A 25,106-nucleotide genomic window follows, 5' to 3' on the forward strand; every position below is an offset into this window, starting at 1 on the left:
GCAGTCTCATTGAGAACCATCTGATACAGGGCCTCCGCTCCACCTACGTTCTCACGAGTCCATGCCAGGATAGAGACAGTTTATACCCCGATCAGTTAGAAACCTGCCCACCAGGTTTTGCCACTACAAAGTCATGTCCAGTAGTAAAACCACACCCTTCAGCAGGCTTCTGTGGTGAAACAAAGTTGGGGTCCTGGGCTCGCTGAAAAGAAGCAAAGGATGCATCATGTGGAACCAAGATGCATCTCAGGGTGAGGTATTAGGATGTGCGTGCTGGCACTGGGCTTGTGCTCGGTTGTTTGAGGAAGGCTCAAGGCAATATGGTTCACTCTAAATATGGTATGGACAGAAAATAAACAATTTCATGGTTCCTTGTTTCAGTTCTTATTGACCAGATGAGAAGAGTGGAGAGGAACTAAGCATATATCTAGTAAAGAAATGGCAGGCGCTGTGTCAGCCAGAAGAGAGGGGTATTACCCAGTGTTTGTGCTTCATATGGTGTTCTTATTTCACAGTGTCCAGATGTAGCTATGGAATTAGCTTGCTTTTTTTTTTTTCATTCCACTATCTTGGAGTGTTCTTATTCGGCATTGCTGTTGCATGAAATTGCTAATACGCAATAGGAGAGCAGCGTCAGATGGCTTTGAGAATCAAGTTCACTGGATAGTAGTCAGGAATTGATATTTGTCATCTTGTTGGTTAGTTACTGTGGTTTCTTTTTTCTTGTAACTGATATCAAATCCCTACTGAAGTGGGTACATGGATATGAATATATACAAGTACGGGCATGGACAGATAAGTTGAAAGAAGGTCAGTTGATGGTAGAGGACGCCTCATTATACTTTGAAGTTTGGTTAATATAAAAGAAATTATAGAAATGCAAATTATTTGGCCACTTTAATAATTTGATCAGATGAGAATCATCAAGGAATGATAGGAAACAGCATAGTTAGATAGTCCCAAACTCCCCCAAAATAAATATCAGTCACAAGGAAAATGGTTACAAGAAAAGTGTCAGATAGTCTCATATGATGATGACAAGGACTGTGGTGGGGAAGCCACCCTTTGCCTAGAAGTTACCTACAAAATGCATTATGATAATATTATAATTATGATAATTGAATGGCATGCAGGATCTGGATATCTGCATAGACTTAGAAAGTCTTAGAAAGTAATCCGAGACATTGGAATTATTCCATCCAAGGCTCAGGGAATATCACTGGAGAGGAAGCAGAAATAATTTAAGAGCCAAAGGAAAGGGTGAAATGTAGAACACTGTCTTCTGGTCATGGCATCGATCTAACACTCTCCAACTCTCAGGAGCTGTGATTACTTGGATATGACCTGCGCAAGAATGGACTCATCAGCAACATCCTTTATAGGTTCTTTCCCTTCCTGAGGATTTATAGACTAATGTTTGCTGGGTGGTGGAGTTGAAGAGAAGATATTTTCTTTGGTGGTAGAGCCATTAATAAGCAATGTGCCTATGATAAATCCTTCAACCATATTCTTGTAAGCAATACTAATGAAACTCATTGACTCACAAAAATAATGGCAGGAACTTTGCAATTAACTGTCCAGTCATCTTCTATGCTGGCTGGTTTCATGTCAACTGGATACAAGTTAAAAATTATCAGAGAGCATCCAAACTGCCTAGGCTCCCACAAAACCAATAGGTGCAGTAGGATCAAAAACCCATTGCCATTGTTCTTGAGGTCTCAGTAGTCCTCATTGTCCTCTATGTTCAGCGAGACTGGTTTTAACCCAGGCTTTTTCAGACCCAGGCCAGCTGGCCTTGGTGAGTTCCCGATAGGACATCCCCATTGTCTCAGTGTGTGGGTGCACCCCTCGCGGTCCTGAGTTCCTTGCTCGTGCTCTCCTCGGACTTCCCACAGGGCAGGGAACCCTGATTGCTCTTTGGGCTGACGAGGGAGGGGGACTTGAGTGGGGGAGGGGGAGGGAAAGGGGAGGTGGCGGTGGGGAAGAGACAGAAATCATAAATAAATAAATAAATAGATAGATAGATAGATAGATAAATAAATAAAAAATTATCAGAGAGGAGGGAGCCTCAATTGAGAAAATGCCTCTATACAATTGGACTTTAGGCACTGTAATGTCTATAGGGAATTTTCTGAATTAGTGATAGATAGAAGAGGGCCCAGCATATCATGGGTAGTTCCAGCCTGGACTGGTGGTTCTTGGTTCCATAAGAAGGTAGGCTGAACAAACCACAGGGAGCAAGACAGTAAGCAGCGCCCCTCTATGACCTTTGCATCAGCTCCTGCCTCCAGGTTCCTTCCCTGTTTGAGTGCCTGTCCTGATGCCCTTTGATGATGAACTGTAATGTGAAAGTATAAGCCAAATAACCCCCTTGCTCTCCGACTTGATTTGGTCATGGTGTTTCTTCACAGCAATAGTAAACCTAACAAGACATCTTTCTATGAGCCATATTACACCATCTCTTTCTTTTGTGTCTGAGCTACCATTTTTTCAGCTTTGAACTCATTTTATCTCCTTTCTGTACTTCTTAAGATGTACACCTACACTCCTAGTTCTGGAGTTTTACATTTCCAGTCTATTTTGAAGTTCTAATTTTTATTTTCTAGCCATTATATCTCTGCCTTTCGTAGTCTTTGATGTGTTCTTCTATTTCATTATGAGTTCAAAACACTGACCTTATCTCATGGGTCCTTCTTTGATGTGTGGGTAATAACATCAAGTATTTAGAAGTTTATTGGCATAAAGAAGTATTTTTGTTTAACTTCCAGCTTCCTAGAGTTTGAACTTGTCAATTTCTAATCTAATTATGTTCGGAGGATGCACTTGCCATGCTTTCAATACTGTGAAATTTATGAGCCTTGTTTGTGATGTAGCATATGGCCACCATGGGAAATGATCTGTGCGTACCAGACAGGAATGTGCTGTCCTTGAGTATCTTCTGGGTTATAGGAGTGCCAGTTGCTTCCTAAGCATCCACAAATGTTAGGTCACATTTCTGAGCAGAGTGACATTAAGTCCTCTCTGGTCGTGTTGATTTGGAATTCAGGGTTTTTTTTTTCCCACCAATTAAGAGTCAGCCATTGTAGTTAGGTTGTCAGCTATCAGACTCTTATTAGAACACTTTTTCCTTCTTTTAATTTCTTAACTTTTTGCTTTATAGTTTTAAATGTTTTAAAATTAATATTAATGAACATGTGCGTCTTTTCCTGCAACAGCACATGTGTGTGACAATAAGAGATCAACTCTGGGGAGTCAGTTCTTTCCTTCCTACATGTTGGTCCTAGGAAATCAAGTTCAGATCAGCAAGCTTGGCTGTGAGCACCACCTGCTGAGCTGTCTTGCCAGCCTAGCATCTAGAGTTTATGGATTTTAGAATTCTGTGAATGTGGATATATGATGATTGTTATGTCACAGGCTCTTTTTGCTCTAGCAGTATTTATCATAGCCTTTTATAATTTATTTTACTTTTCTTTTTAAAAAGAAAACAAACTATCTTTTTTCATTTTACATACCAATCCCAATTCCCTCTCCCTCCCCTCCTCCCATTCCCTCCACCTGTTACCCTACCCCACCCACCCCATTCATTCCTCAGAGAGAGTAAGGCACATTGCTTTGAGGAAGGTCCAGTGCTCTTCCTACTATTTCTAAGCTGAGCAAGGTATCCACTAAAGAGAATAGGTTCCCTAAAAGCCAGTACAAGCAGTAGGGATAAATGCTGGTGCCACTGCCAGTGGCCCTGTAGTCTGCCCCAGCCATGAAACTATCACCCACATCAGAGGGACTAGTTTAGGCCTATACTGGTTCCTTCCTTATCCAACTGGAGTTTGTGAGCTCCCATCATCTGCTTTGTCATATTAACCTGGACTCGCAAATGATTAATAATACTATTAATGTAAACTATTACTTACAAATAACATAGGATTTTGATCTATGCTAATATTTCCAAGTAAAAAAATTCTAATTTGTTTTAATATTCTTATTATAATAGCATCTATTTGTGCAGCCATTTATAAAATATTGATTATGCCTTGGAACCTGCCTTAATTTCCATAATGTGAACATGAATGAGAAATTCCCTGCCTTTGAATTCAAAGTTTAGTGGAGGAATTAGCTAAAAGTATTAATTATAGTAAATTACAAGAGATCAATATATGATGTCATACAGGGGTAAGCAGAGTGCTGTGGGTGCCCTGGAGAATGTCTGTCTGACCATCGTAAGAAGTAACGAAGTATGTTGTCTTTTACTGGTACTCAGAAAGGCCAACTTCACAAAAAGGATGTGGTAGATACAAGCTTCTGAGCAGTTTCCCTTGCATGAGGACAGAGCTGAGGGTCAAGTAGCACGAACACTTATCTAGAAGACACATGGTAAATGACAGTGGAAGATGGAACTCAGCCAGAAGATGCATTTCCAATTGCTAAGCTTTCTACTCTTCAGCCTCTGGACCACTGATGTTCACTGAGGTCTTTGATGATCGAAGTAGTTTTTGCTTTTGTTTTGCCTTTAGCTTTATCTCTGGTTGTCATAGACTGCATCAGAAAGTGGTGCAAAAAAAATGCAGGTAACAGCTTAGACTCATAGGAGGCTTTGGATTCTTTGGGTTTAAATAGGGAGGGTGTGGAATGGATCAAATTCAGATGGCATTTATGGTATAAAACCGACAAGATGCATTAACAGTGACACAAGGAGGGCTGGGTGATCGCTAGGGTGGTGGAGGATTTGTCAGAAGGCCATCCAGAAGAAACAGTACTTGAAGAAGTTCACGCATACTTACCTGAATAATCGCCAGATAAGAGCTAGGATACAAGAGAGAATTTAGGTAACACCCAGAAAGCTTGGAAATAGAAAAGCATTGGTAACTCAGTAGTGGAATCCTCACCGGCCAGAAACATAGAAGCCAAGTCACTCCTAGTCCAGTATATGTGGTGGGTCCTGAACAAATAGTCTGACCTCTGTCAGGGTTGGAAAAATGACTTGATCTGATGTCCTCAGACTCAAGTTTCGGTGAGGCGGGAGCTTTGTGAGGCTCCCAGCCAGCATGGTCGTTTCAGCACTCAATAAGCCTTGGAACTGATCTCACCTCTTATTGGGGTAAAATCAACATGTTCCAGAGATCATGAATTTGTTTAATAATTCTCCCCAACTAATGTATTTCCTGTGGGCAATGCAAACAGTGCACATTGGCCTTTGTTAGCTCTGAAATCACCCAGGATCTATTTAGACATCTCAAATCCTAATAGTTATTGGAGCCACAGTATAAATGCAGCTCTTCAGAGAAGCAATAAGCCAAGCAGTGACCTAGGGAACCAGTGATTATATACAAAAAATAAATCATAAAGCACTTTACCTCTGATCAACACTTTGAGGTCCCTTTTGATCTACGAGATCCTGTGAGTTCATTTTTCCTGCCTGTGACATTTAAATATTTTTAATTACTAACTCTCCAGATTTGCTGTTGGTGTGAATCAGGGTTTTTTTATTTAATTAAGCAAGCTTATCTGTCAACCCTCATAATTAATCCATCCTATCTTAATTACTTTTCCATTTCCGGATTCAGTCATCATATATTAATATAAATGTAGGAAAATATGAGTCATTTTAGTGATAGAAGGATGTGGAATGCCTATTAGATACCGTCACACACTTCCTTCACATATCTAGAAAAATTCAAAACAACTTTGTAGAATTACATTCATATCCCACCAGAAACTCACAAATCAGAAAGGAAATCAGCATTTCAATTTATTCATTTACCTGACAACATCAAATATTTATACTCTGCCATATATTTTATAAAATTCCTCATTCTCTAGCCTTCACATCTGTCCAGATAAGAATTGTAAAACAGAAAGGAAGCCTTTCTAGGGATAATTGCAGAGTCACAGTGCCCATCGGCTTACTTTTGTACTGGTTCATGTGTGGATTTATATTGATAATCACTGTGGAAATGGGAGCAAAAGAAAGCCTGAACACATTGGCTTCTGTAGTCAGGGCTCCAAGAATGCCTCCCTGAGGTGGTAGCCTTGAAGCTGGCACTCAAATGACACAATAGGTCATGAGCTGATGACAGTACCAGGTATACCAGGACACAGCATGACCAAGACCCAGTGTAGAAATCTAACTCAGGACAGGGAAGTCCAGTACTGGGGATGACGTGACCAAAAGTGTTGGGAGATAAGCTTAGGATAAGAGAGAGTATTCAATCTCAGGAGTGGGACTTTCATCCTAGACATGTGGTCTGAGCTACACTTAAAAAGACCAGTCTAGAGACTCTATAGTAAATGTACTGGAGGATTCCAGTATGGAAAAATGGACAAAAGTCCAGATGAGTTGTTGACTTGTAACCAAGGGTGAGGTTTAAGAGCAGAACAAGAAAGCTTGCTAAATATCTAGTTGTTAAAGAGAGCATCCTAGAGGGAAACAAACTTCTTATTCTTAATTAATCTCACTACATATAAATGGACTTTGATCATGGTCTTTCTCATTTTTCCCTTCTTCTCCCACCAACCTCTTCTTTTTCTCAAGTTTCCTTCCTTCCTTTTCATTTGTTTATGACCCACTGTGTTTGATTAGAATCGTTTTTCTGAGCATGGGTGGGAGGTTATTTGTTTGAACAAAGAAAACTTATCAATGGCTACCACTGAGGAATATATCACATGCATCCCCTCACCTAACCATCAACTGTCTAAAGTTCTTCAGGGCTGACTCTTATGGGACCTTCCCTAATCCATGATGGAATGTTAATGGACTCAATCTTTTTTTTTTTGTATCTGAGTGTGTTGCCTGTAAATACATATGTGTACCACACATATGCAAGGTGCCCACACAGGTCAAAAGCCATTGAATCCCCTGGAAATGAAGTTATGGATGGTTGTGAGCCACCATGTGGGTCCTGGGAACTAAACACAGGAGCTCTACAAGAATAACAAGTGTTCTTAACCACTGACACATCTCTCCACACCCAAATGGGCTGTCTTGTGAAGGCAGATACTGGCACTGTGAGGTCGTGAGTGCAACAGTCATGTCTTGCTGAGAAAAGAGAATTTCATGACCCTCCTTCTTATCTTATGGGTCTTCTGCTCTCTCTGCCCCCTCTGATATTTCCCTGGTCTTAGAGAGAATGATACAGATGTCCTGCTAAGGGCTGAAAACTCAACAATCACTTATTCTCAGCAGTTTCACCACTTAGAAATCTCTGCATTAACTCACTTATACTTCAAGAAGAAGTGTCTCTGAGGCTGAGAGCAGCCTAATCCATGGGGATAAACAGAAATATTTAGAAGGCAGTATGATGTCATGTTCATATAGCGAGGTAACAGTGAGAAACTCTTCCCTAGGACCTAGGACCTTCCTAGCCACAGGCTTTTGACCAGGCTTATGGTACTATGAATGAATTTTTTTCTTGGAATCAGGCCTAGAAAAACAGAAGCTTCAAGTTTTCATATGCAGATCTTGGCTTCAAACTTTTAGATTTCTGTGTTTAACTTAAAGTGTCTATAGCAACCAGGAATCTATAAATGAAGAGGGGAGTCTTAAGGGAGTGAGGATAGTAGAACACAAACGATTGGGAAGAAGCTGTATGGGGAGTATAGTTGGCCAATGCTAAGGGCATATGAAACAGCCAATTGGAATTATACTATTTCAAACGTTAATTTTAAAATATAACTTCGGGGCTAGATAGTGGGCCCCACCCTTCAGATCACTTGTTGCTTTTGCAGAGGACCTGGTTTTTGTTCTTAGCATCCACATGATAGTTCACAACTGTCTATACCTCCAGTGTCAGGAGAACTAATGCCTTCTTCTGACTTCCGTAGTCACCAGGCATACACATGATGTACAGACATACATGCACACAGCACACCATACACACATACACACCATGCACAAATAAAAATCTAAATATATATATATATATACAAAATATAGGTATAAAATGTTTATATAACATACACACATACATATATGTTTAAGGTGCTCTGAGAACCATGGGTAGATGATGCTGTTCCCAGAAGCTATAGCTATTAAACAGTGCCAGGTGTGGGATTCCTTCCAGTGAATTATTGGTCAATGATACTCCAGACTTCCCCAAAACAGTACAGGCTGTTGTCACAGCTATTGACTTCCCACTAGAACTAGATGGGAAGTCCTTATTGTGAACGACGCTACAGAGGACAATGAAATCAAGCTGTAACTGAACTCAAAGGTTCCTCCCTGCTAGCTAGCTTTTACCATCCCGAAAAGAGATATGCAAGCTGTTGGGAGAGAAAAGTCATTAAGAGGTCAACCAAACTATCAAAATCTTATGGGTTATAACACCAACCCGCCAAGCAAGTTGAGCCCACTAGTGCCTAATGCCATGATAGTTACGGGGTAACCAACCACCTCGGATTGAATTGTAGGCCTGCTAACTCCAAAGGAGAAAGTCATACTATAGACTTGACACTTTTTACTGTTTTTCGTGGAGATACTGAGTATGAAACCAGCTTATTGGTAAGCAAGGTCTCTAACCTTAACATTTTTTTATTTAACACATCCCTTATCCATAACATAACTTATTGCATGGAATATATTCAAAGGTTGATTATTTTCACAGATACCTATTACTTTTGTTAACACAAAGTAATTCTTGGTGAGGCTGCCTAAATTAAGTCTAAGGTTGACTACCTAACGTAGGGCACTTTCTTAACACTTTTATGATTTGGTTTCTTCTAACTAAAAACAGGAAAACACACACTTAATGTAATTCCTCCACAGAATTATTATATAAATTGCTTAAGAAAATGCACACAGAATCAATTGGCACACTAACAGACTATCATAAGGACTCAATAAATGATACTGAATAGGTGCTATATTCCTCTTTTCTTCCTTGCTATTGTATATCAAACTCTTACCACCAAGTAATAAAAACTACAGTAACAGTTTTCATGTTCCCCATATCATACCATAATTATTTCATATATCAAACATCAATTTATAAAATTTCATGGCAATAATCCTTATTTAACATAGCTCCAGACTTCCACGCAGTGTAGTATTTATTTATATTTTGGATTTTGGTGACAGAGTCTTTCTTTGTATCCGTGGCTATCCCGGAACTCCCTGTATAGAAACGTCATACTGCTCTTGAGTTCACAAGATCCAGTTGCCTCTACCTCTCAAGTGCAGGGACTAAAGGCACGGGCCACCACATCTAGCTAGTATTCATTTTTTTTTAAATGACCTTTCAGTGATTTGATTTTAAAAATATGCTAAGACTTTCAAGAGATATTGACCATTATCAGCTTTATTACACAGTTAATGTTTTTAGCTATTAAAGTAGGTCAAGGGATAGTGGGTATCCAATCTCAAGATTACATAAATCATACAAAAGCTTAGTGTGCTGCCTCTAGCAATGCTGTGACACCGCAGGGTTTGTTCAGTGTGGTCCTCCTGCATCTCTTTCACTTTGGGCTCTGGACCACATTGGCTTTAAGATGAGAAAAGACCCTATTTTTTCAGGTCACAAATTATCTGAAAACCTTATATTCCTCTGCTTCTGGCCTTCCTGGAAACACTGGTTCTGCAAGGCTGCAGGGCTACAGCTGCGTTCTAGAGCCGTGATTGGTTATTTGCTTCTCAAAATAGGCTGAAGGGCAGTAGGAAAATAGGGTAGGTCAGTGCAGCATATGGCTGAGTGTTCATGGGCAGATGTGCTGGAGAATAACAAGGGTATTCTTTTAATTTATTATCTTTGTTATAAATGAGATGTGCGGGTAATTCATATTGAAGCTGGGATTGAGGTATATTTGGTAAATATGCCGTTCATAAAATACCACATTAACCTAGTTCTTGAAGACTGTGGTTCTCACGTTTACTGAAGTCTATTAGGCAAGCAAGCAACAGACTCTTGGCAGCAAGAACTCAAGGATGTCACCACTAACACAGAATGCAAAACAGAAAGCTTTAGAATTTCTCTATCCAAAATGTTTAAAATTAAACACATAATACTCTTCTGGTTTCAGATTCTCTATTGTTTCCTGGATTTTCTAACAACTGGGAATAAGAATGTCTTATTTCAGAGCTCCTATGTCATACAGCATTTGTAAAACAATTCCTGTCTGTGATACAGCGGGGACATCCCTAAGTTCTGGGTAGGCGCTGTCATCCTGTAGATCAGCTGGCCTACTTACTCTACAGTGGGATCTGCTAGTTGCTAATAGTGGTTTCTATCGTGTATTATTCCTAAACATTGTGCTGATTGCATGAATGCTGTGCTTAACTTTATAAAAAAAACTGAATTATTCTAAACAGTATAGGAAATAATAGTATAGCCCAGATAGTTCTATATTTATAACTAGACCAATCAACCTGTATATTTTTAAATGCTTGTGATGTATTAAGCTCAAATATCTGATAGCCTAACAGTGCTTCCTTCTCCTTCTTCCAAATACAGTGGGGCATGGATGTTGAAAAGTATGGTAGAAACACCTACCTGGGCATGAACAATCAGCTCTAAGGTCTCAGCCTTGCTGGCCACACAGAGCTGAGAGTTGATGCTTTGTCCATCCCTTAGATGTTTTTGCACAGGCCTAGCAGATGGATCACTGGAAAAACAGCCCAGCAAAGATCACATCAGCTCACAATTGGGGCCCCCATCTTGATTGTATTTATATTTCTATTTAGTCCTTCATTTCCCAAGGAATATATATGTTGGCATACTCACTTGACACATGCTCGTTTCTGTTACAGACACAGGAGCAGAACGGCAGGCACTAAGAGAAACTGTGTATCCCAAACTGCGAGAATTTTGCAGAGAAAACTACGGCTTGGAATTCCAGGTAAGAGTCACCTCTTTCCCATGTTCATCGGGAAAGGCAGTGTTTGTTTCTTATCACAGTGTGGGTGCAACAAAGGCAAATTTTAAGCTGCATGTTATTTTTATTTCTTTAAATATGAGGAAAGAAATGCATTAAATGGAAATGATTAGTTAATTTTGGCAGTTTCATATTTATGTTTCTATTTCATGGACTCTGCCTGGTATTTCTCATATTTTTCCTCAAAGCAAGGGGTGTTTTGGTTTTTTGTTTTTTTGTTTGTTTGTTTGTTTTTTTGCTTTTTCCTAGTCTCTATTCCTACCAAAAAGATGTAAGTTGCTGAAGCTTCAGCCTTAAGCTATCACCCACAGAATGTATTGCATCTCAGATCAAGATCAACTTTCGCAGTACTTGCTTTCGGCAGGCAGGCAGCCTCCATCACCTTGCCTCTCAGTCTGTGCTTGTGTGGAGATGTCTTCTTCCCTACAAACACCAGTGCTGTTCCTTTTCCTAACCCCACCCCCCTCTGTGTGTGCTGCTCCGTCAAAGACAGTAACTACACACATCATTACGAAAGTTCACCAGCCTCAGCTATTTTATTTCTTTTGCCACAACATGATGGAAAAATGCTGGATGTATCTTGGACACCCAAAACCTAAAGTCGATGGCTTCTAAAGCAAATAATATTATTTATTCAGAAGTTTTCAGCCTCATTTACCATGGAAATCTTAGCTGTCAGGTGCTCTCAACTTCGTGTTTCTGTGTCAGGTGATGAATATGTAACAGGGCTTCGAGGTAGAGGAGTACATCATATGTTATCTAAGCACTGCTAGAGGAAGAAAATTTCACCCTCCATTTGTCGCCTCCTGGATAAATAGTTTATCTCAGTACACCTCATGACGATTTCAAACGTGGTTTCGGAAGTAATCGCTCCTAAATGGCTTCAATCTTGGTGAACGTTGTCAGTCAGCAGTGAGCCATTATGAAGCACACACTGAGCAGTTGCTCATAAGTCACCATTTATGTGATAAATGGGAGCCTAAATTAAATCCTTTGACATGGCTTCAGCAGTGCCTTCTCTGGGGATTCTGGCTGTACTGATAACAGCTCCCCCAATTGTTACAAACTCTGCAACCTGTCAAGATTCCCAAGGACTTAGACATTCTTTGGGGGACTCAATTACTTTTGGGAGAGAAAAGTATCTGAGCATGTTAACTCTGTCTTTGAGTCTGTGGTACATCATTTCTGTCAGCCGAGGGAGGAGGAAGTTGAGTGCAGAACAGCCTCCCAAAAATGAGCCACCCACTGGGATCGGCAGAGAAAGAAAATAAAAGGAATAAAAGTGCGTTTTGTAAATTAGAGCTAACCATGGGAGAAGACTGAAGTAGCCAGAGGAAAACCGTGAAAGGACCCACAGAGCTAACTGTTGGCTGGAGCGCTGGAGCCCTCCATGAGGTGCTGGGTGCACACAGCAGTAAGCACAGAGAAGTCATGAACCCCAGAGTGCCTTCACCTGCCCATGCCAGAGTACAGCATCTAAGCCAGGCGTGGGGATGGGGTATCTGTGAGATGGTGTTGAGATTAAAAGTGAAATGCACCAGGTAGCGTTTGCTTCCCAGCTGCTAGCCTAACAGAAGCCCAAATGCATGTTATCTGACTCTTCCAAGAATGTGCCTTGTGCTTCAGTTCTCTGTGGGCAGTTAATTATACATCTTCTCCTGGGAGATATATTTTCAAGGGAACAGTTCTCTTTCCTCAACAGTAACAAGATGTGGTCCCAGGGAATTCGTGAGAGACTTGCTCATCTTCAGTTATGCATTGAACCTGGGAGAAAGAAAGCTCCGAGTCCCTCAGCCACGAAAGCCTGTTCTGCTCCCCCTGCCCTTTGCTTAGGATGTTCTTTCCACTGGCTGTGCTTCCCTTCCACCCACCCCTCTCTTTTGACTGGTTCTTCCCAGCTTTGCCTGCTGAATCCTGCTCATTCCTAGGGCTTCTCCAATGTAATCTCAGATCTTTCTCCTCTGCTATGTGACTGCAAAACTATAGGTGCCTCTTGCAGCTCTCAAACCTTGAAGTCTCCTCCCTGCCCTTAAGTTGTGTTCTCTGCCATGAATTCTCATCCCTTCCTCTTCAAAGGGGTACTTTCTTACCAACCCTCTGCCCTCCACTTTTTAGAAGGACCTAAAGTCAACCCCACATGTTTCTTTAAAGTCACATTAATTTAGGTCTCTGCATAGTGTATGTCACTATCAGATATTTTTCTTGTTTTTTTTTTTTTAATAGATTGGCTTTCTTGCCTCTTTCCAACTAGATTCTAAGTTCCACAATAAGAAGCCCTGTCTATCCTCATGGCAGCTACATTCTTCATCCTAGGACTGTGCCTGTCGTCAGGAAGAATCAATAAGATCTTTTTGCATAAATATGAATGGAAGAAGAGGCAGTGTAAAATTTACCGCCTTAAGAAAAATTTCTCCGTTCACCCCGACCCTGACAAGTGCCACATATCCTTCCTGCAATCTTCTATAACCCCATGCTTGATAATCATGCATTGGATTCATTCAAACCTGCCCATGCAGTGGTTGACATTCTAAGTGACAGTAATACAGAAGCAGAGCATAGAAGGACCAATGTTGCTGAGGGAAGGAGGGAGGTGATGAGCAAATTCCAGGGGTGATGAATGAATCTTACTGAATTAAAGCCATATGAAAAAGATAAAGCTGTCTTAGGGGAATTAGAGAAGGCCAGGTGGCCAGAAAGGACTTGGAGACAAGATGATATTTAAACAAATATCTGCAGATAGTGACAGAGCAAATCATGCAGATGTCTGGAGGAGGAGTCCAGACATAGGGAACAAGAAGAGGCCTGAAAAGAGAAAGGGCGTGTTTAGAATATTCTATGAACAGTAAAGAGAGTAAGTACGCATAGAGTGGGCAAGAACACTAATTCTAGAAGACATCAAAGCAGATCATGGGCCCTATAGGACATGATCAAGGACTTGGAATTTTACTGAGCAAAAGAGGAAAGATTCAGAGAGATGGCTCAGCAGGTAAAGGCACTTACCATCAAGGCTGACAACCTGAGCTCGATCCCCACAAACCACCTGGTGGAGGAAAAGGATTGACTCCCACAAATAGCCCTCTGACTGCCACCCACGCACTCGGCATGTTGTGTGCCCGCATCCACATATACAAGCACATATACAAAATGTAAAATACAAAAGTAAAGACAGCTGTGAGTTACTTTAAAGAACTTTGCTCAGAGGTGAATAAAATGGCGAAGGGAGACGTGGAAGAAGGAAGAAGGTGACACAAATAAAAATCACAGGACCCACAGCAGCTACTTAGATAAATTCCCTCATGGCTAGAAGACTACCCAGCTTCCCCACGCTTAGGCATGTAGCTCACCATAGTAAGCAATTGAGGAAAATCTTTACTGCGCTAGATTGGTAGACTCTGGGACTGTACTTTAAACAAGACAGAGAAAGATGATAAGAATTTTCTCTTTCTCTCCATGCCTTGTATCTGTTAGCCTATGTGGCAGGGTATTAGTCCCTTTATTTTTTTCATCCAGACTAAGATGGATAATGGAAAGGCACACGTGTGCACTGAAACAACCGGCTCGTTTGACTTGTCAGCATTTGGGGAGTGCCCCAAGTTCCTGAAAACTGGGTGGATGCAACTGGAGAGAAATGGACTGAGAAAAATGCAGGCATATTGGGGTAAGGGCTGGAGACTCGTGCTTCAACAGGTGGACACCGCCTGTGCTCTCTGTCGCACCTCCTCGCCATTCCCATTGCTCCAACCCTGGGAGAACTCGGGAGTAAACAGCATTGTCGCTGGTCTCTTTTCTCCTTACCCTGAATAGTCTTTGAGGAAGGGATTAGCCCTTGCTTGTTCTTTTGAAGTTGCCAGAGCCTGTAGCTGTTTGACATGAATGGTGTTATCAGAAGTGCACATCGCAAAGCTACCTGGTCATCCTCCTTGAATTTGTCTAACTCCATTTGTACATAACCTCTGCAAATGATGTGTTATCAACTCCCCTTTGCTGAGAGTTTCTAAAGAACCTGTGGAGGGGCTCTCTCTTTCAATGAGCCCGGCTCTCTCTTTGGCTTCATCTACCCTGTTTTCAATTGAAGCAATCTTTTATGACTCCAAAACATTCCTCTCTACCCATCTCTGAACTCATCTAAATAGGCCCACACCTCACAGGCCCCTGAGCCAAAAATGAACCCAGTTATGGCAGGATCTCTGAGGGAAGTTTTAAATGGGTCTGAGCACTGAGAGCTCCTCCACTTTAAAGACAAGTTTCACGTGAGTCCAGTCATTTAGCTTAGGATCACTCCTGAAGAATGTCTTCTGAAAGCCAAGTTTATTAGTGAACATCAGTATTTATCTTTCTTCATTTCTGTAGCTAAAGTTCATAAGCCACTGTTGTCAGCATGTCTATAATCCAGTAAATTCCAAAGACTTGATAGCTCTACCTCCTTGACTATTTCTCCAATCATGGTTCTTTGGTCAAGTCTGCATTATTGTATTCTTGAAATTTCCACAACTGCCATATTTGCCTCCATCTCTTCCATCTCTCTACCCACCTTACCCCCCTTAATTCACACTCCACACAGCCACTACAGTGGTAATTCTGAAATGCATATCTGACACTTTCACCTGCAAGATACATGCTACACTTCCTAGCAAAATGTTCAAGGTTTGCCTTTTCATCCTTCCCACCCTGAGGTCTTGTCAGCCAACTTTCCCCACTGGCAGCCTATCCAGGCCTTTCCAAACTACATTCACCTCCCAGGACTCTTCCCTGAACCTCCACACCTGCAATTCCTTCTGAATGAAGGCTCAGGAAAATGAGCATCAACCCTTAGGAAAATGAGTAGAAAATGTGTATTGATTCTCTCTCTCTCTCTCTCTCTCTCTCTCTCTCTCTCTCTCTCTCTCTCTCTCTGTGTGTGTGTGTGTGTGTGTGTGTGTGTGTGTGTGTGTGTGTGTGTGTACTCACATGTGCATGTGTGTGAAATGCATACATGTCAGGGCGGGTATAATACAGAAGCCAGAGAAGGACACTTTATCTTCTTCTCTTCTTCTATTTCCCTCCATGTGATTTTTTTGAGACAGTACTCCCATTGTCCTGGTTAGTTTTTTGTTACCTTGAAGGAAGCTGGAGTTTGAGAAGAGAGAATCTCAATTGAAAAGATGCCCTCAGCAGACTGATCCATAGGCAAGCCTGTGGGACGTTTTGTTGATTGATGATGCATGTGGGAGGGCCAGGCCACTGTGGGCGGTACCATGCCTTCATCGGCAGGCCTGGGCTGTGTAAGAAAGTAGACTGAGCAAGCCATGAGGAAAAAGCCAGCAAGGAGCACTCTTGTGTGGTCTCTGCTTCAGTTCCTGTCTCCAACTTCCTGCCCTTCACATATTTCTGCTCTAATTCCCTCAGTGATAGATTTTATCTAAAAGTAAAATAAGCCCTTTCCCACATTATTTTGATTATGGCATTTTAGCCCAACAATAGAAACTCTAACTAAGACACTCACTGAACTCAAAGCTCTCCATCTCAGCTATCCTGCCTGGCCAGCAAGCTCCCAGGATCCAACTGTCTCTGCCTTACAATGGTGAAGGTACAGGCACTGTGCTTGGCTTTCTGTGGGTGCTGGGTACTAGAACTCAGGTCCTCTTGCTTTTATAGCAAGTGCTCTTAGCCACTCCCCAACCCAAGATCCATTCTTTAAGAACCAGGGGAAGCTCTTCTTTAAGAGTGTATAGTGCCTAAACTTTAATCACTCTGGTCAACACCCTCCTCCCTAAGTAGGAGCTCCCAGAAGCCAGCAACTGTGTTACTATAGCTTCATATTATCAACATCTTTTAGAATATCTGGCTCACAGTGGCTGTATAATAAATGGCTCCGGGTGGGATACCATGACAGGAAGAGGCCAGGCTGCACAGTGACAGGCTTCCAGATGACAGCAAAGAAGATAGCAATTAGGTAGATAAGAAATAGCGGGAATGAAGTTCATTTATACATTTAAGTATCCAGAAAATCATAAAGAAAATAATTGTCCACCAACCAAAATATAAAATTTTCTAACTATGCTTGATTGTCACATTGATAGAATGTGTCATCTGAGGTGGTTGATGTAGTTAATTCGACTGTCACGATCTGTCTTGACTCAGTTGCTATGGAAGGTGATGCAAAAAGACTAAACCTTAGCAAGTCAGAGGCCTGCGGAATCAATGCTTGAAATTATCTCCAGTCAAAAGAGGCACCAGATGGTCACACTATCCCCTCTTATTTCTAAATCTTAACTTAATATTCCCTGCATTATGAATGCCATTGGCTACCTTATGCACTTTTGCTAAATATTACTGCCAAAACAATCGCCCCCCCCCCCCCACCGTGACTTTGCCATTAAGCACACTGATTTGCTCTCCCCATGTCCTGGCTCCACCCCTTCTCCTTCACTTCCTGGGGCCAGCTGGTTTCCCAGGAATGCTGGGAGATGATGAGTGGAGCCAGCTCCTGCCAGCAGGAAGATCTTGCCCCATACCTGCTTGCTGCCTTGGGATGGCATTGGGCTGACACACCAAGACACAAATATAGTGGATATTCATCCCTGGTGAAGGTTCCATCCTGGTAGCCGGGCAGCACAGGTCGAGATCTGCCCTCTTGGTGGCCTTCAGAATCAAGCAGTAGCTCAAGCCTTATCTCCTTTCCCTTCTGTCAGTATGGAACTGTCCCTTTTCAGCCTCTGCAGACCTGCCTTCCAGAGTTGCATGAAGACATTTCTTCAAAACAAAACCCATCCTTTTTCTTTATCTACTTCTCCGACTGCTACTAGTTCCCAGTCTCCAAGACATAAACTCCTTGCTCACAGTCCACTCTTCCACCCTTCTAAGCCTAGCTCCAAACTGCCAGTACTCCCGTCGACTCAGACGCTGTGCTGCTCCCAGAAGCACATCTTCTTTCCATTTCAGAAGTCCCTGCCTTGCTTGGGCATCAAAGCCTAACAGCTTTTTTTTCTGACCTCTCTCTCTCTCTGCCTTTGTCATATTGTTGTTCTTGTCCAGACTGTACACAGCTGCTCACACAATCTTCCTTGAAACAAGCTTTGCCAGATTTCATTGATTCTCAGATGCAGGGCTTTGCACATGTATTCCATTTAAAATTAGGATTCAAAACGCAAACAAACGGTACGGCATCTTTTAACTGACGACACGTTTCTCTGTTGCTGGCCTCTATGACACCAGAGCTGCCTGCACTGATGCTACTGTACGGCGTCGCCTATTGCATCATTTACAAATTAAAGGAGCAACAGCATGGGTTTTCTGTTATATATACAAAGGCTTAAATGCCAAGCTTGCAGATTCCCAGCCCTGTACTCCGGGCTCATTGCTTGACATATGACCTGTGACTGAGTCCTGCATAAAATGAATGGGTCAGTACCTACCTTGCAGCATCCTTGTGGGAATTAGTGGAAGAACACAGAGTGCCTGGCCCACGATGACACTCAAGCAATGCTACCTTTTTTGTCTTTCCCACTCTTCATTCTTCTTCCTCCCCAGGAACCAAGTATAGAGAAGGGCCGTACATTCCTCTCTTGGCTTTCTGAATATCATAAAAGATCTTCCATCTTGCTAACTTAAGGTATTTATCTCTCTAAGGCAGTGGCTCTTAGCCTTCATAAAGTTGTGTCCCACTAATATAGTTCCACATGTTGCAGTGACCCCCAACCATAAAATTATTTTCATTGATACTCCATAACTGTATTTTAACTGTTCTCATAAATCATAATAAAAGTATGTGATATGCAGGTTAGCTGATATTCAACCCTTGCAAAAGGGTCATTCGACAACCCCAAAGGCGTGGCCACCCACAGATTCAGAACAACTGCTCTAAGGCTGTTTTGTATCTGGTATGGAAGGAATGTCAATGGGGGGGATATTCATAAAGTATTTATTACATTGCATACAAGAAAGGATGATGCTGATGGAGGAAGGTCATTGGTTAAAAAATAAAGAATCTGCCTTGGCCCATTTTATTGGTTAGAACATAGGTGGGTGGAATAAACAGAACAGAATGCTTGGAGGAAAAGGAAGTGAGCTCAGAGAGGCCATGCTCCCTTCTCCCGGGCAGACGCCATGAAGCAAGCTGCCAGGTCAGACATGCTGAATCTTTCCAGGTTAGACTGATGCTACACAGATTATTAGAGATGGGTTGATCAGGATATGAGAATTAGCCTGTAAGGGCTAGAGTTAATGGGGCAAGCAGTGTTTAAAAGAATGCAGTTTGTGTGTTGTTATTTGAGGTAAAGCTAGCTGGTGGTGGGAGCTGGGTGGCGGACTGTAGCCCTGCAGCTCCTACTACATGATGCAGTGAAACAAAAACTATAGTAGTCTGTCCTGGTGTAAGAGAATACCTGAGACTAATTTAGGAAACATAGAAATATTCCTTTGCAGTTGTATGGTCTGGAAAAGCCACAATCAAGATGGCAGCAGGTCTGGTTCCTGGTAAGGGTTCACCTTCTGTGTCCAGCATGACATCTTGATGCCTGCACCCTCTGGAGAGGAGGAATGCTGTGTCTACCTGGTGGGCAGCAGAAGGGCAGGGAGGGAATCTTCCCTCCAACAGTGCCCTTTTAAAGCTTTAATCTCCCTAAGCAGTGAAGCCCTCATGACCTGCACACCTCTCAAATTCCCCTCCAGACAGCAGCCATGGTGGGAGCAAGTTTCTAACACTCAACCTTAGGCATTTATTTCCATTCTTCTAACCACTTTTTCACAAGTTGGTCAGGCCTGTGACATGCTGCCTCTGGAGTTCTTATTTATGAAGGAAATGGTAGAGGCTTTCATTTGTGTTATTTTGTTTTAAGAAGGCAAAGCTACAACCTACCCAAAATGGCTGCTAAAGGAAGAGGAGGAGATGCGGGGCAGAGCTCAGCATATTTGCTCCATTTCCTTAAGAAGGGAGGTACGTTAGACAGGTGAACATGTAGGGTCACTAACTCCCAGGGACACTTGCTGCGTTCTCCACAAAAGATACTAGAAGATCACCCTGTAACACTTTGCCCCTACAATTGGCACACCAACGTCTTTGTTAAAATAACAGGAAACCACATAATCAAGCACTCCCCAGATGTTCTCCAGTATTAAGAATCATATGGAATAAAATGGCCTGGGGTGAATAAGATGAGCATGATCCAAAGGTTTGGAGGCCCTTCATCCAGGACAGGGGAAGTGGGGATTGGTCAGCTGAAGGACCCCAGCCCCTATCAAGCTGACAGGAAATGACAGTTCAGTTCTCCTGCCCCAAACACAGCCCTGACTGTCTGCATCCACTGCAGCTGTATCCAGAGATTCCTATTTTCCCCTTCAGGATGTGAGGTCCCCTGGATGTCACCTTAGTGAGCAATTGGGAAGTCAAGACTTGCCACAAAGGCTCCATTAATATGTCACTCTTAACTGAGGTTTAACAAGATAAAACTAAAAGCCCTTTTTATCCTGCTAAAGGAGGGGATGGAGATTTGGGCAGGAAGCCCAAACTTGTTTTAAGCAAAATAATTAATCAGCACCGTCTATGTACGTCAAAGTTGCAGGCTACATTAAATTTTGTGAACCTGAGATCAGCAGGACCCAGTGCTTTTCTTCCATTGCTTCCACATTCTCTCACCAAAGTTTTCACGCTTCATCCAGCCAGTCTCTTCTATACAAGTTTTTGACTGTAAAAATTCCAAATAGAACATTTATTTAATGTATCTTGTTCATATTCATCTCCTACCCTCTCCAGCCCCACTTTGCCCGCAACACATCTCAAATATCCCCCCAACTTCATATCTTTTAAAAACAACCCACTAAATTCAATCAATGTTGCCCATATGTTCATGTGTATGGGGTTTCACAAGGCTTCATCATACATCCTTAATGTTTGTGACTCCACCCCTACCCTCTCCTTTTTCTCACCTCCTGCTCTCATCTCCACTTAAAACTTTGGCTCCCAATGTTCCCTTCCCACTTGTTCTTTCATTTTACATGTGTTCTAGTAACCCCCTTTATTATCATTTTTCTTTAGTTGTAAGAGCATAGGTTCCCATGTTATCCTTCATGCACACTTCATTTCTGTTAACCTCCCCCGATATCCTACCACCAGCTGCTTGCTCGGGCATCTCAAGATGTGTGTTGTCCCCTGAGCTACCAATATTCCTTGTAGCCTTTATAATCGACACAATCTGTTATGGTGCCCTTGGTCTCCACTGCACCTTGTCAACTAATCACCTTTCTCTATTTCCTATTTATCTAATGGATGCTTCTGTCTAGCGGGAAATGCACAGCACTTCACTGAATCGCATCACTTCACTCAGGCCAGAGGTCTAATTTGTTTAGTCACTTCGCATCTTAGTGCTGTCCATCACAGCCTAGCCAGGCCTTACCGAGTTGATATTCTCTGGGAGTATAAATGTGTGCCATCATCCATCTCCCGTCACTGCGAGAGAGCCAGCTTATTAAAGAGAAAATAAATAAGGATGACAACAGGCAAGGGGAGAAGGAGAGTGTGTACATGACCTTCCTTGTCTAGATTTAATCACAATTTCTGCAGCATGCAGCGGCTCCTCCGAATGGTCCAGCCTGGCTTCTTATATAATATTACTGTTGCTCATTTTTGTTTGTGCTCAGAGGCAATCTTGGTATTTCTCCTAAACATGGAGTGGTGGCATTGTGGGAGATTCAGAAGAGCGGTTTTTTCTTCGTTAAACATTAATTTCTGTTCAACTGTGACTGACTCATTCATCCCCAGCAGTGGAAATCACCCAAGAAAATTTGTCCTTTAGTAAGTAGAATGAGACATAGTTCCCAATTTTCAGATGACATTTAAGGGTCTCAGTTGAATGAACTCATCACAAAGCCTTCTGTAAATCCTAAACATGTAAAATAGTAATGTTTTTCATTATTACTTTTCCTATGTTTATAGGAGGACATTTTAATAAATGTTAAGAGAGTAGAAGAATAGCTTGTATGAAAGGTTCACTTTGTCAATAACTAGGTAGAGACCACAAAGAAGTAGCTAAATCCACTTTACTTATCTACAAAGCATTGCTTCTCCCTGACTCTTACACTCTTTTGACCCCTCAAAGTTTATGTCATGATCTTAGTATCTGTACTCAAGCAGGATACTGCATGAACAATTTTGTCTTTGCATTACTGTGATATTATTAAAAAAAAAAAGGCCCTCCAACCTCCAGCCCTCCTTGGAGAAGAGGCTAAGTAGCTGTCCTTCAAGGTCAAACACACACATACACCCGTGTGTGTGTGTATATATATATCACCTAACAGTTGTCTATTCTTGATCCCATGAATCAGGCTTGTTTGGGGTCCTCAGATCCCTATCCTCATAACTTTGGATACTTTCTGTGATGATTAGTACTGTCAATGTGAAAAAATCTAAAATTCCATAGGAAACAAACCCTTGGGCATGTTTGTGAGGGATCTTTGAGATTGGGTTAATTAACATGAAAAGATCCACATTCATCTCTACTTGCTCACCATGGATGCAATATGAGCAGCTGCCTCAAGCTCCTGCTGTCATGGATTTTCCCCTGCATTGCAAGCAAAAATAAACCCTTCCTTCCTTAAATCGCTTCAGTCAGTTCTTCTGTCACAGCCACAAGATAAGTAACTAAGACATTCAGTGAGCCCACACTGCCTCAGGAAGAGTTATGAGTCTGGCAATGCCAGTGTTGAACGGTGTCTGACCCAATGTCACTGAATCTCACAGGGCATGAAGTCATGAGTTGGCACCATCAAGGAGACGCAGGTGCTCTGGGAATGCATCATGGGGAAAGAGGCCAGCACTTACTGTCTAGAATTATCAGAAAGGCCTGTCTAAGCTTATTCCTGAAAGATAGGAAAATAGAAAAATATTAAAGGAAGAAGAAACACATTTTCCTGGGCAAATTTGGAGAATTACATTGAGTTTACTACTTATCATGGACCCACCCTGCATGTTAGTTGTATATTAATTTGTTTAATCCTTCCTATGAGCCTAGGACATAAATTCCATGCTTCTCATATTTGTGTGAAGAAATCTAGAAATATGGACATTAATAAATGCTGGTGATCTGCTATAAATAAGAAGCAGAGTCAAGATTTAAACCAGTCGGGCAACTTCACACCAGTGACCATGTTCTCTCTCATTGTTCCCGACTACCTCTTGTACCCCAACACTTACAGTAATATGCATAGAACCCTGTATAAGTATATACAGAACAGCTTGTCAAATGTGTTAAGAGCCCCAGCTCAAATCCCATCTCCAACCCTGGCTACCTCTGCAACTTGACAAGTTTCTTAACTAATCTATCCTTCAACTTTTCACCTCTAAAGCAGGAAGTGGCTCTATGCTGTGTCTGGTAGTTACAGTTTGGATTTAAATGCTGTGTCCTGGTTTATGTGTTTGGAAACTTAGCCATTAGCCAGTGGGACTATGTGAGGGGGATGTGGAACCTTTAGGAAGTTGAGAGACAGACCTTGAGAGCTGCAGCTTGTTACTCTCAGTCCCCACCACCTCCACCTCTCGCTCACTGCCATTTAAGAAGCCACTGCAAGATCCTGCAGCCATGAACTGATCCAAGCCAGGTACCATGCCTTCCCCACTGCGATGGACTTTGTCCCCTAGTCGTGAGCCAAAAAAAATAATTTGTTCTCATTTAAGTTGTTTCTGCTGGGTGTTCTGTGACACTGACAAGACACACGGCCAATCAACAGCTGAGCAGTGTGATTTTGATTTTTGAACAATCACCTGCCTATAGAGTAGTCGGTGGGCTAGAGGGATTGCTGATGCAAGCAGAGAAGTAACTACAGGAGCTTCAATGGTCATGCAGGCATTTGTAGAGCTGGGCAGAGTCTGTTGAAATCCCAGTGATGGGCAGAAACACCACCAAATTTGGGGGTTTTCTTTTGAGTATATCACTGTGATCCAATATCCTGCTACTTCCTGCTTGCAGCCAGCCTAGCTTAGACATGGCACACATGCTTAACAGCTCCCATTTTGTTCCTTCTCTAGCCCTGGCTCTGTTACCCAGAGCATAGAGCTCTCGCAGTCATGGGTTTATATGAGTTTAGTCTGAGTTCTTCTTAGCACACACTTACTAAAGCTGTCCAGAGGCTCCACCCCTGACAACATGAATGGTCAGTTTTGACAAGAAGCTTTGGATGATGCAGCCTCTACACTCACATTGGTGAACTCTTCCTTTCCGGCAACCACAGACACAGCCAATGGTGGTGATAGGCTTAAGTTGAGACCTGCTCTTCTATAATCAACCATTTTTTATCATTATAATACATTACCCTTAGTCACTGACATTGTGACCAAGAACATAACTGCAGGTGATGAAAAGTAAGTGTTCTCAATAACCCTAGCAAAAGTGAAGCCATTGCTGCTAAGAACCTCACATTGTCTTGTGGGCACTGCAGCTACACATCATTCTTCACAGAGTTACTGTGTATAACCCATTACTTGGCATGGCAAAGAGTGTCTCATAAACCTAGTCTGAATTTCAAAACTCTCCTCTACTTACTCTCCTCTGTGAGATAAGTACTCTGGAAATGGGACGTAAACACCAAGCACCTCCAAACAGCGTTGCCTCCTGCACTGTGGCTCTCATTGGTGCCATTCAAACTTCCCACACCTGCTTTATCTTCTTTTGAACACTTGTGTTGTAGCAAATGTTAACACTTTTAAAAATAGATTCTCTTTTTTTTGTTTGTTTGTGAAGAGAGATCTTTTTAAAATGCTAGCTTTTTAGTTAACATGCAAAATAACGGGTCTCACCATACCATTTTCATACACATTTCCTCATACTTACCTTGTTGTGTCTCTCACTCATCCTCCTCCTACTTCTCTTCAAATACTCCTGTTCCCATAGCTCTCTCAGACACACACACAGAGCAATATATTTTACTAAATCTAGCTTCTATATGAAACAAAATATGCTATCTTGTCTTCATACCAGTATTCTTTCTTGCTTTTCCTCCATTTCAATTTCCTATATCATAGCCTCCCCTGTGGGTTCATAAGATGATAGATAGATGATAGATAGATAGATAGATAGATAGATAGATAGATAGATAGATAGATAGATAGATAATGGATAGATAATAGATAGATAGATGATAGATAGATAGATAGATAGATAGATAGATAGATAGATAGATAGATAGATAGATAGATAGATAGATAGATATAATAAATAGAGAGATAGATAGATGATAGATAGATAGATAGATAGATAGATAGATAGATAGATAGATAGATA

At 41.8% G+C, this 25,106-nt stretch overlaps 1 protein-coding gene across 1 annotated transcript in view; it reads left to right on the forward strand.

The window, feature by feature from the left end:
• Nucleotides 1-25,106, forward strand: part of Nwd2 (NACHT and WD repeat domain containing 2) — a 110,317-nt gene that overhangs the window by 20,761 nt on the left and 64,450 nt on the right. The window contains exon 2 of the mRNA XM_050149628.1: nt 10,733-10,821. Within this exon, the coding sequence (XP_050005585.1) occupies nt 10,733-10,821 (89 nt within the window). The remainder of the gene's footprint in view (nt 1-10,732; nt 10,822-25,106) is intronic.

This window comes from Alexandromys fortis, unplaced genomic scaffold, assembly GCF_014885135.2.
Source record: "Alexandromys fortis isolate MF-2015 unplaced genomic scaffold, M_Fortis_MF-2015_v1.1 scaffold_0, whole genome shotgun sequence".
Classification (NCBI taxonomy): Eukaryota; Metazoa; Chordata; class Mammalia; order Rodentia; family Cricetidae; genus Alexandromys; species Alexandromys fortis.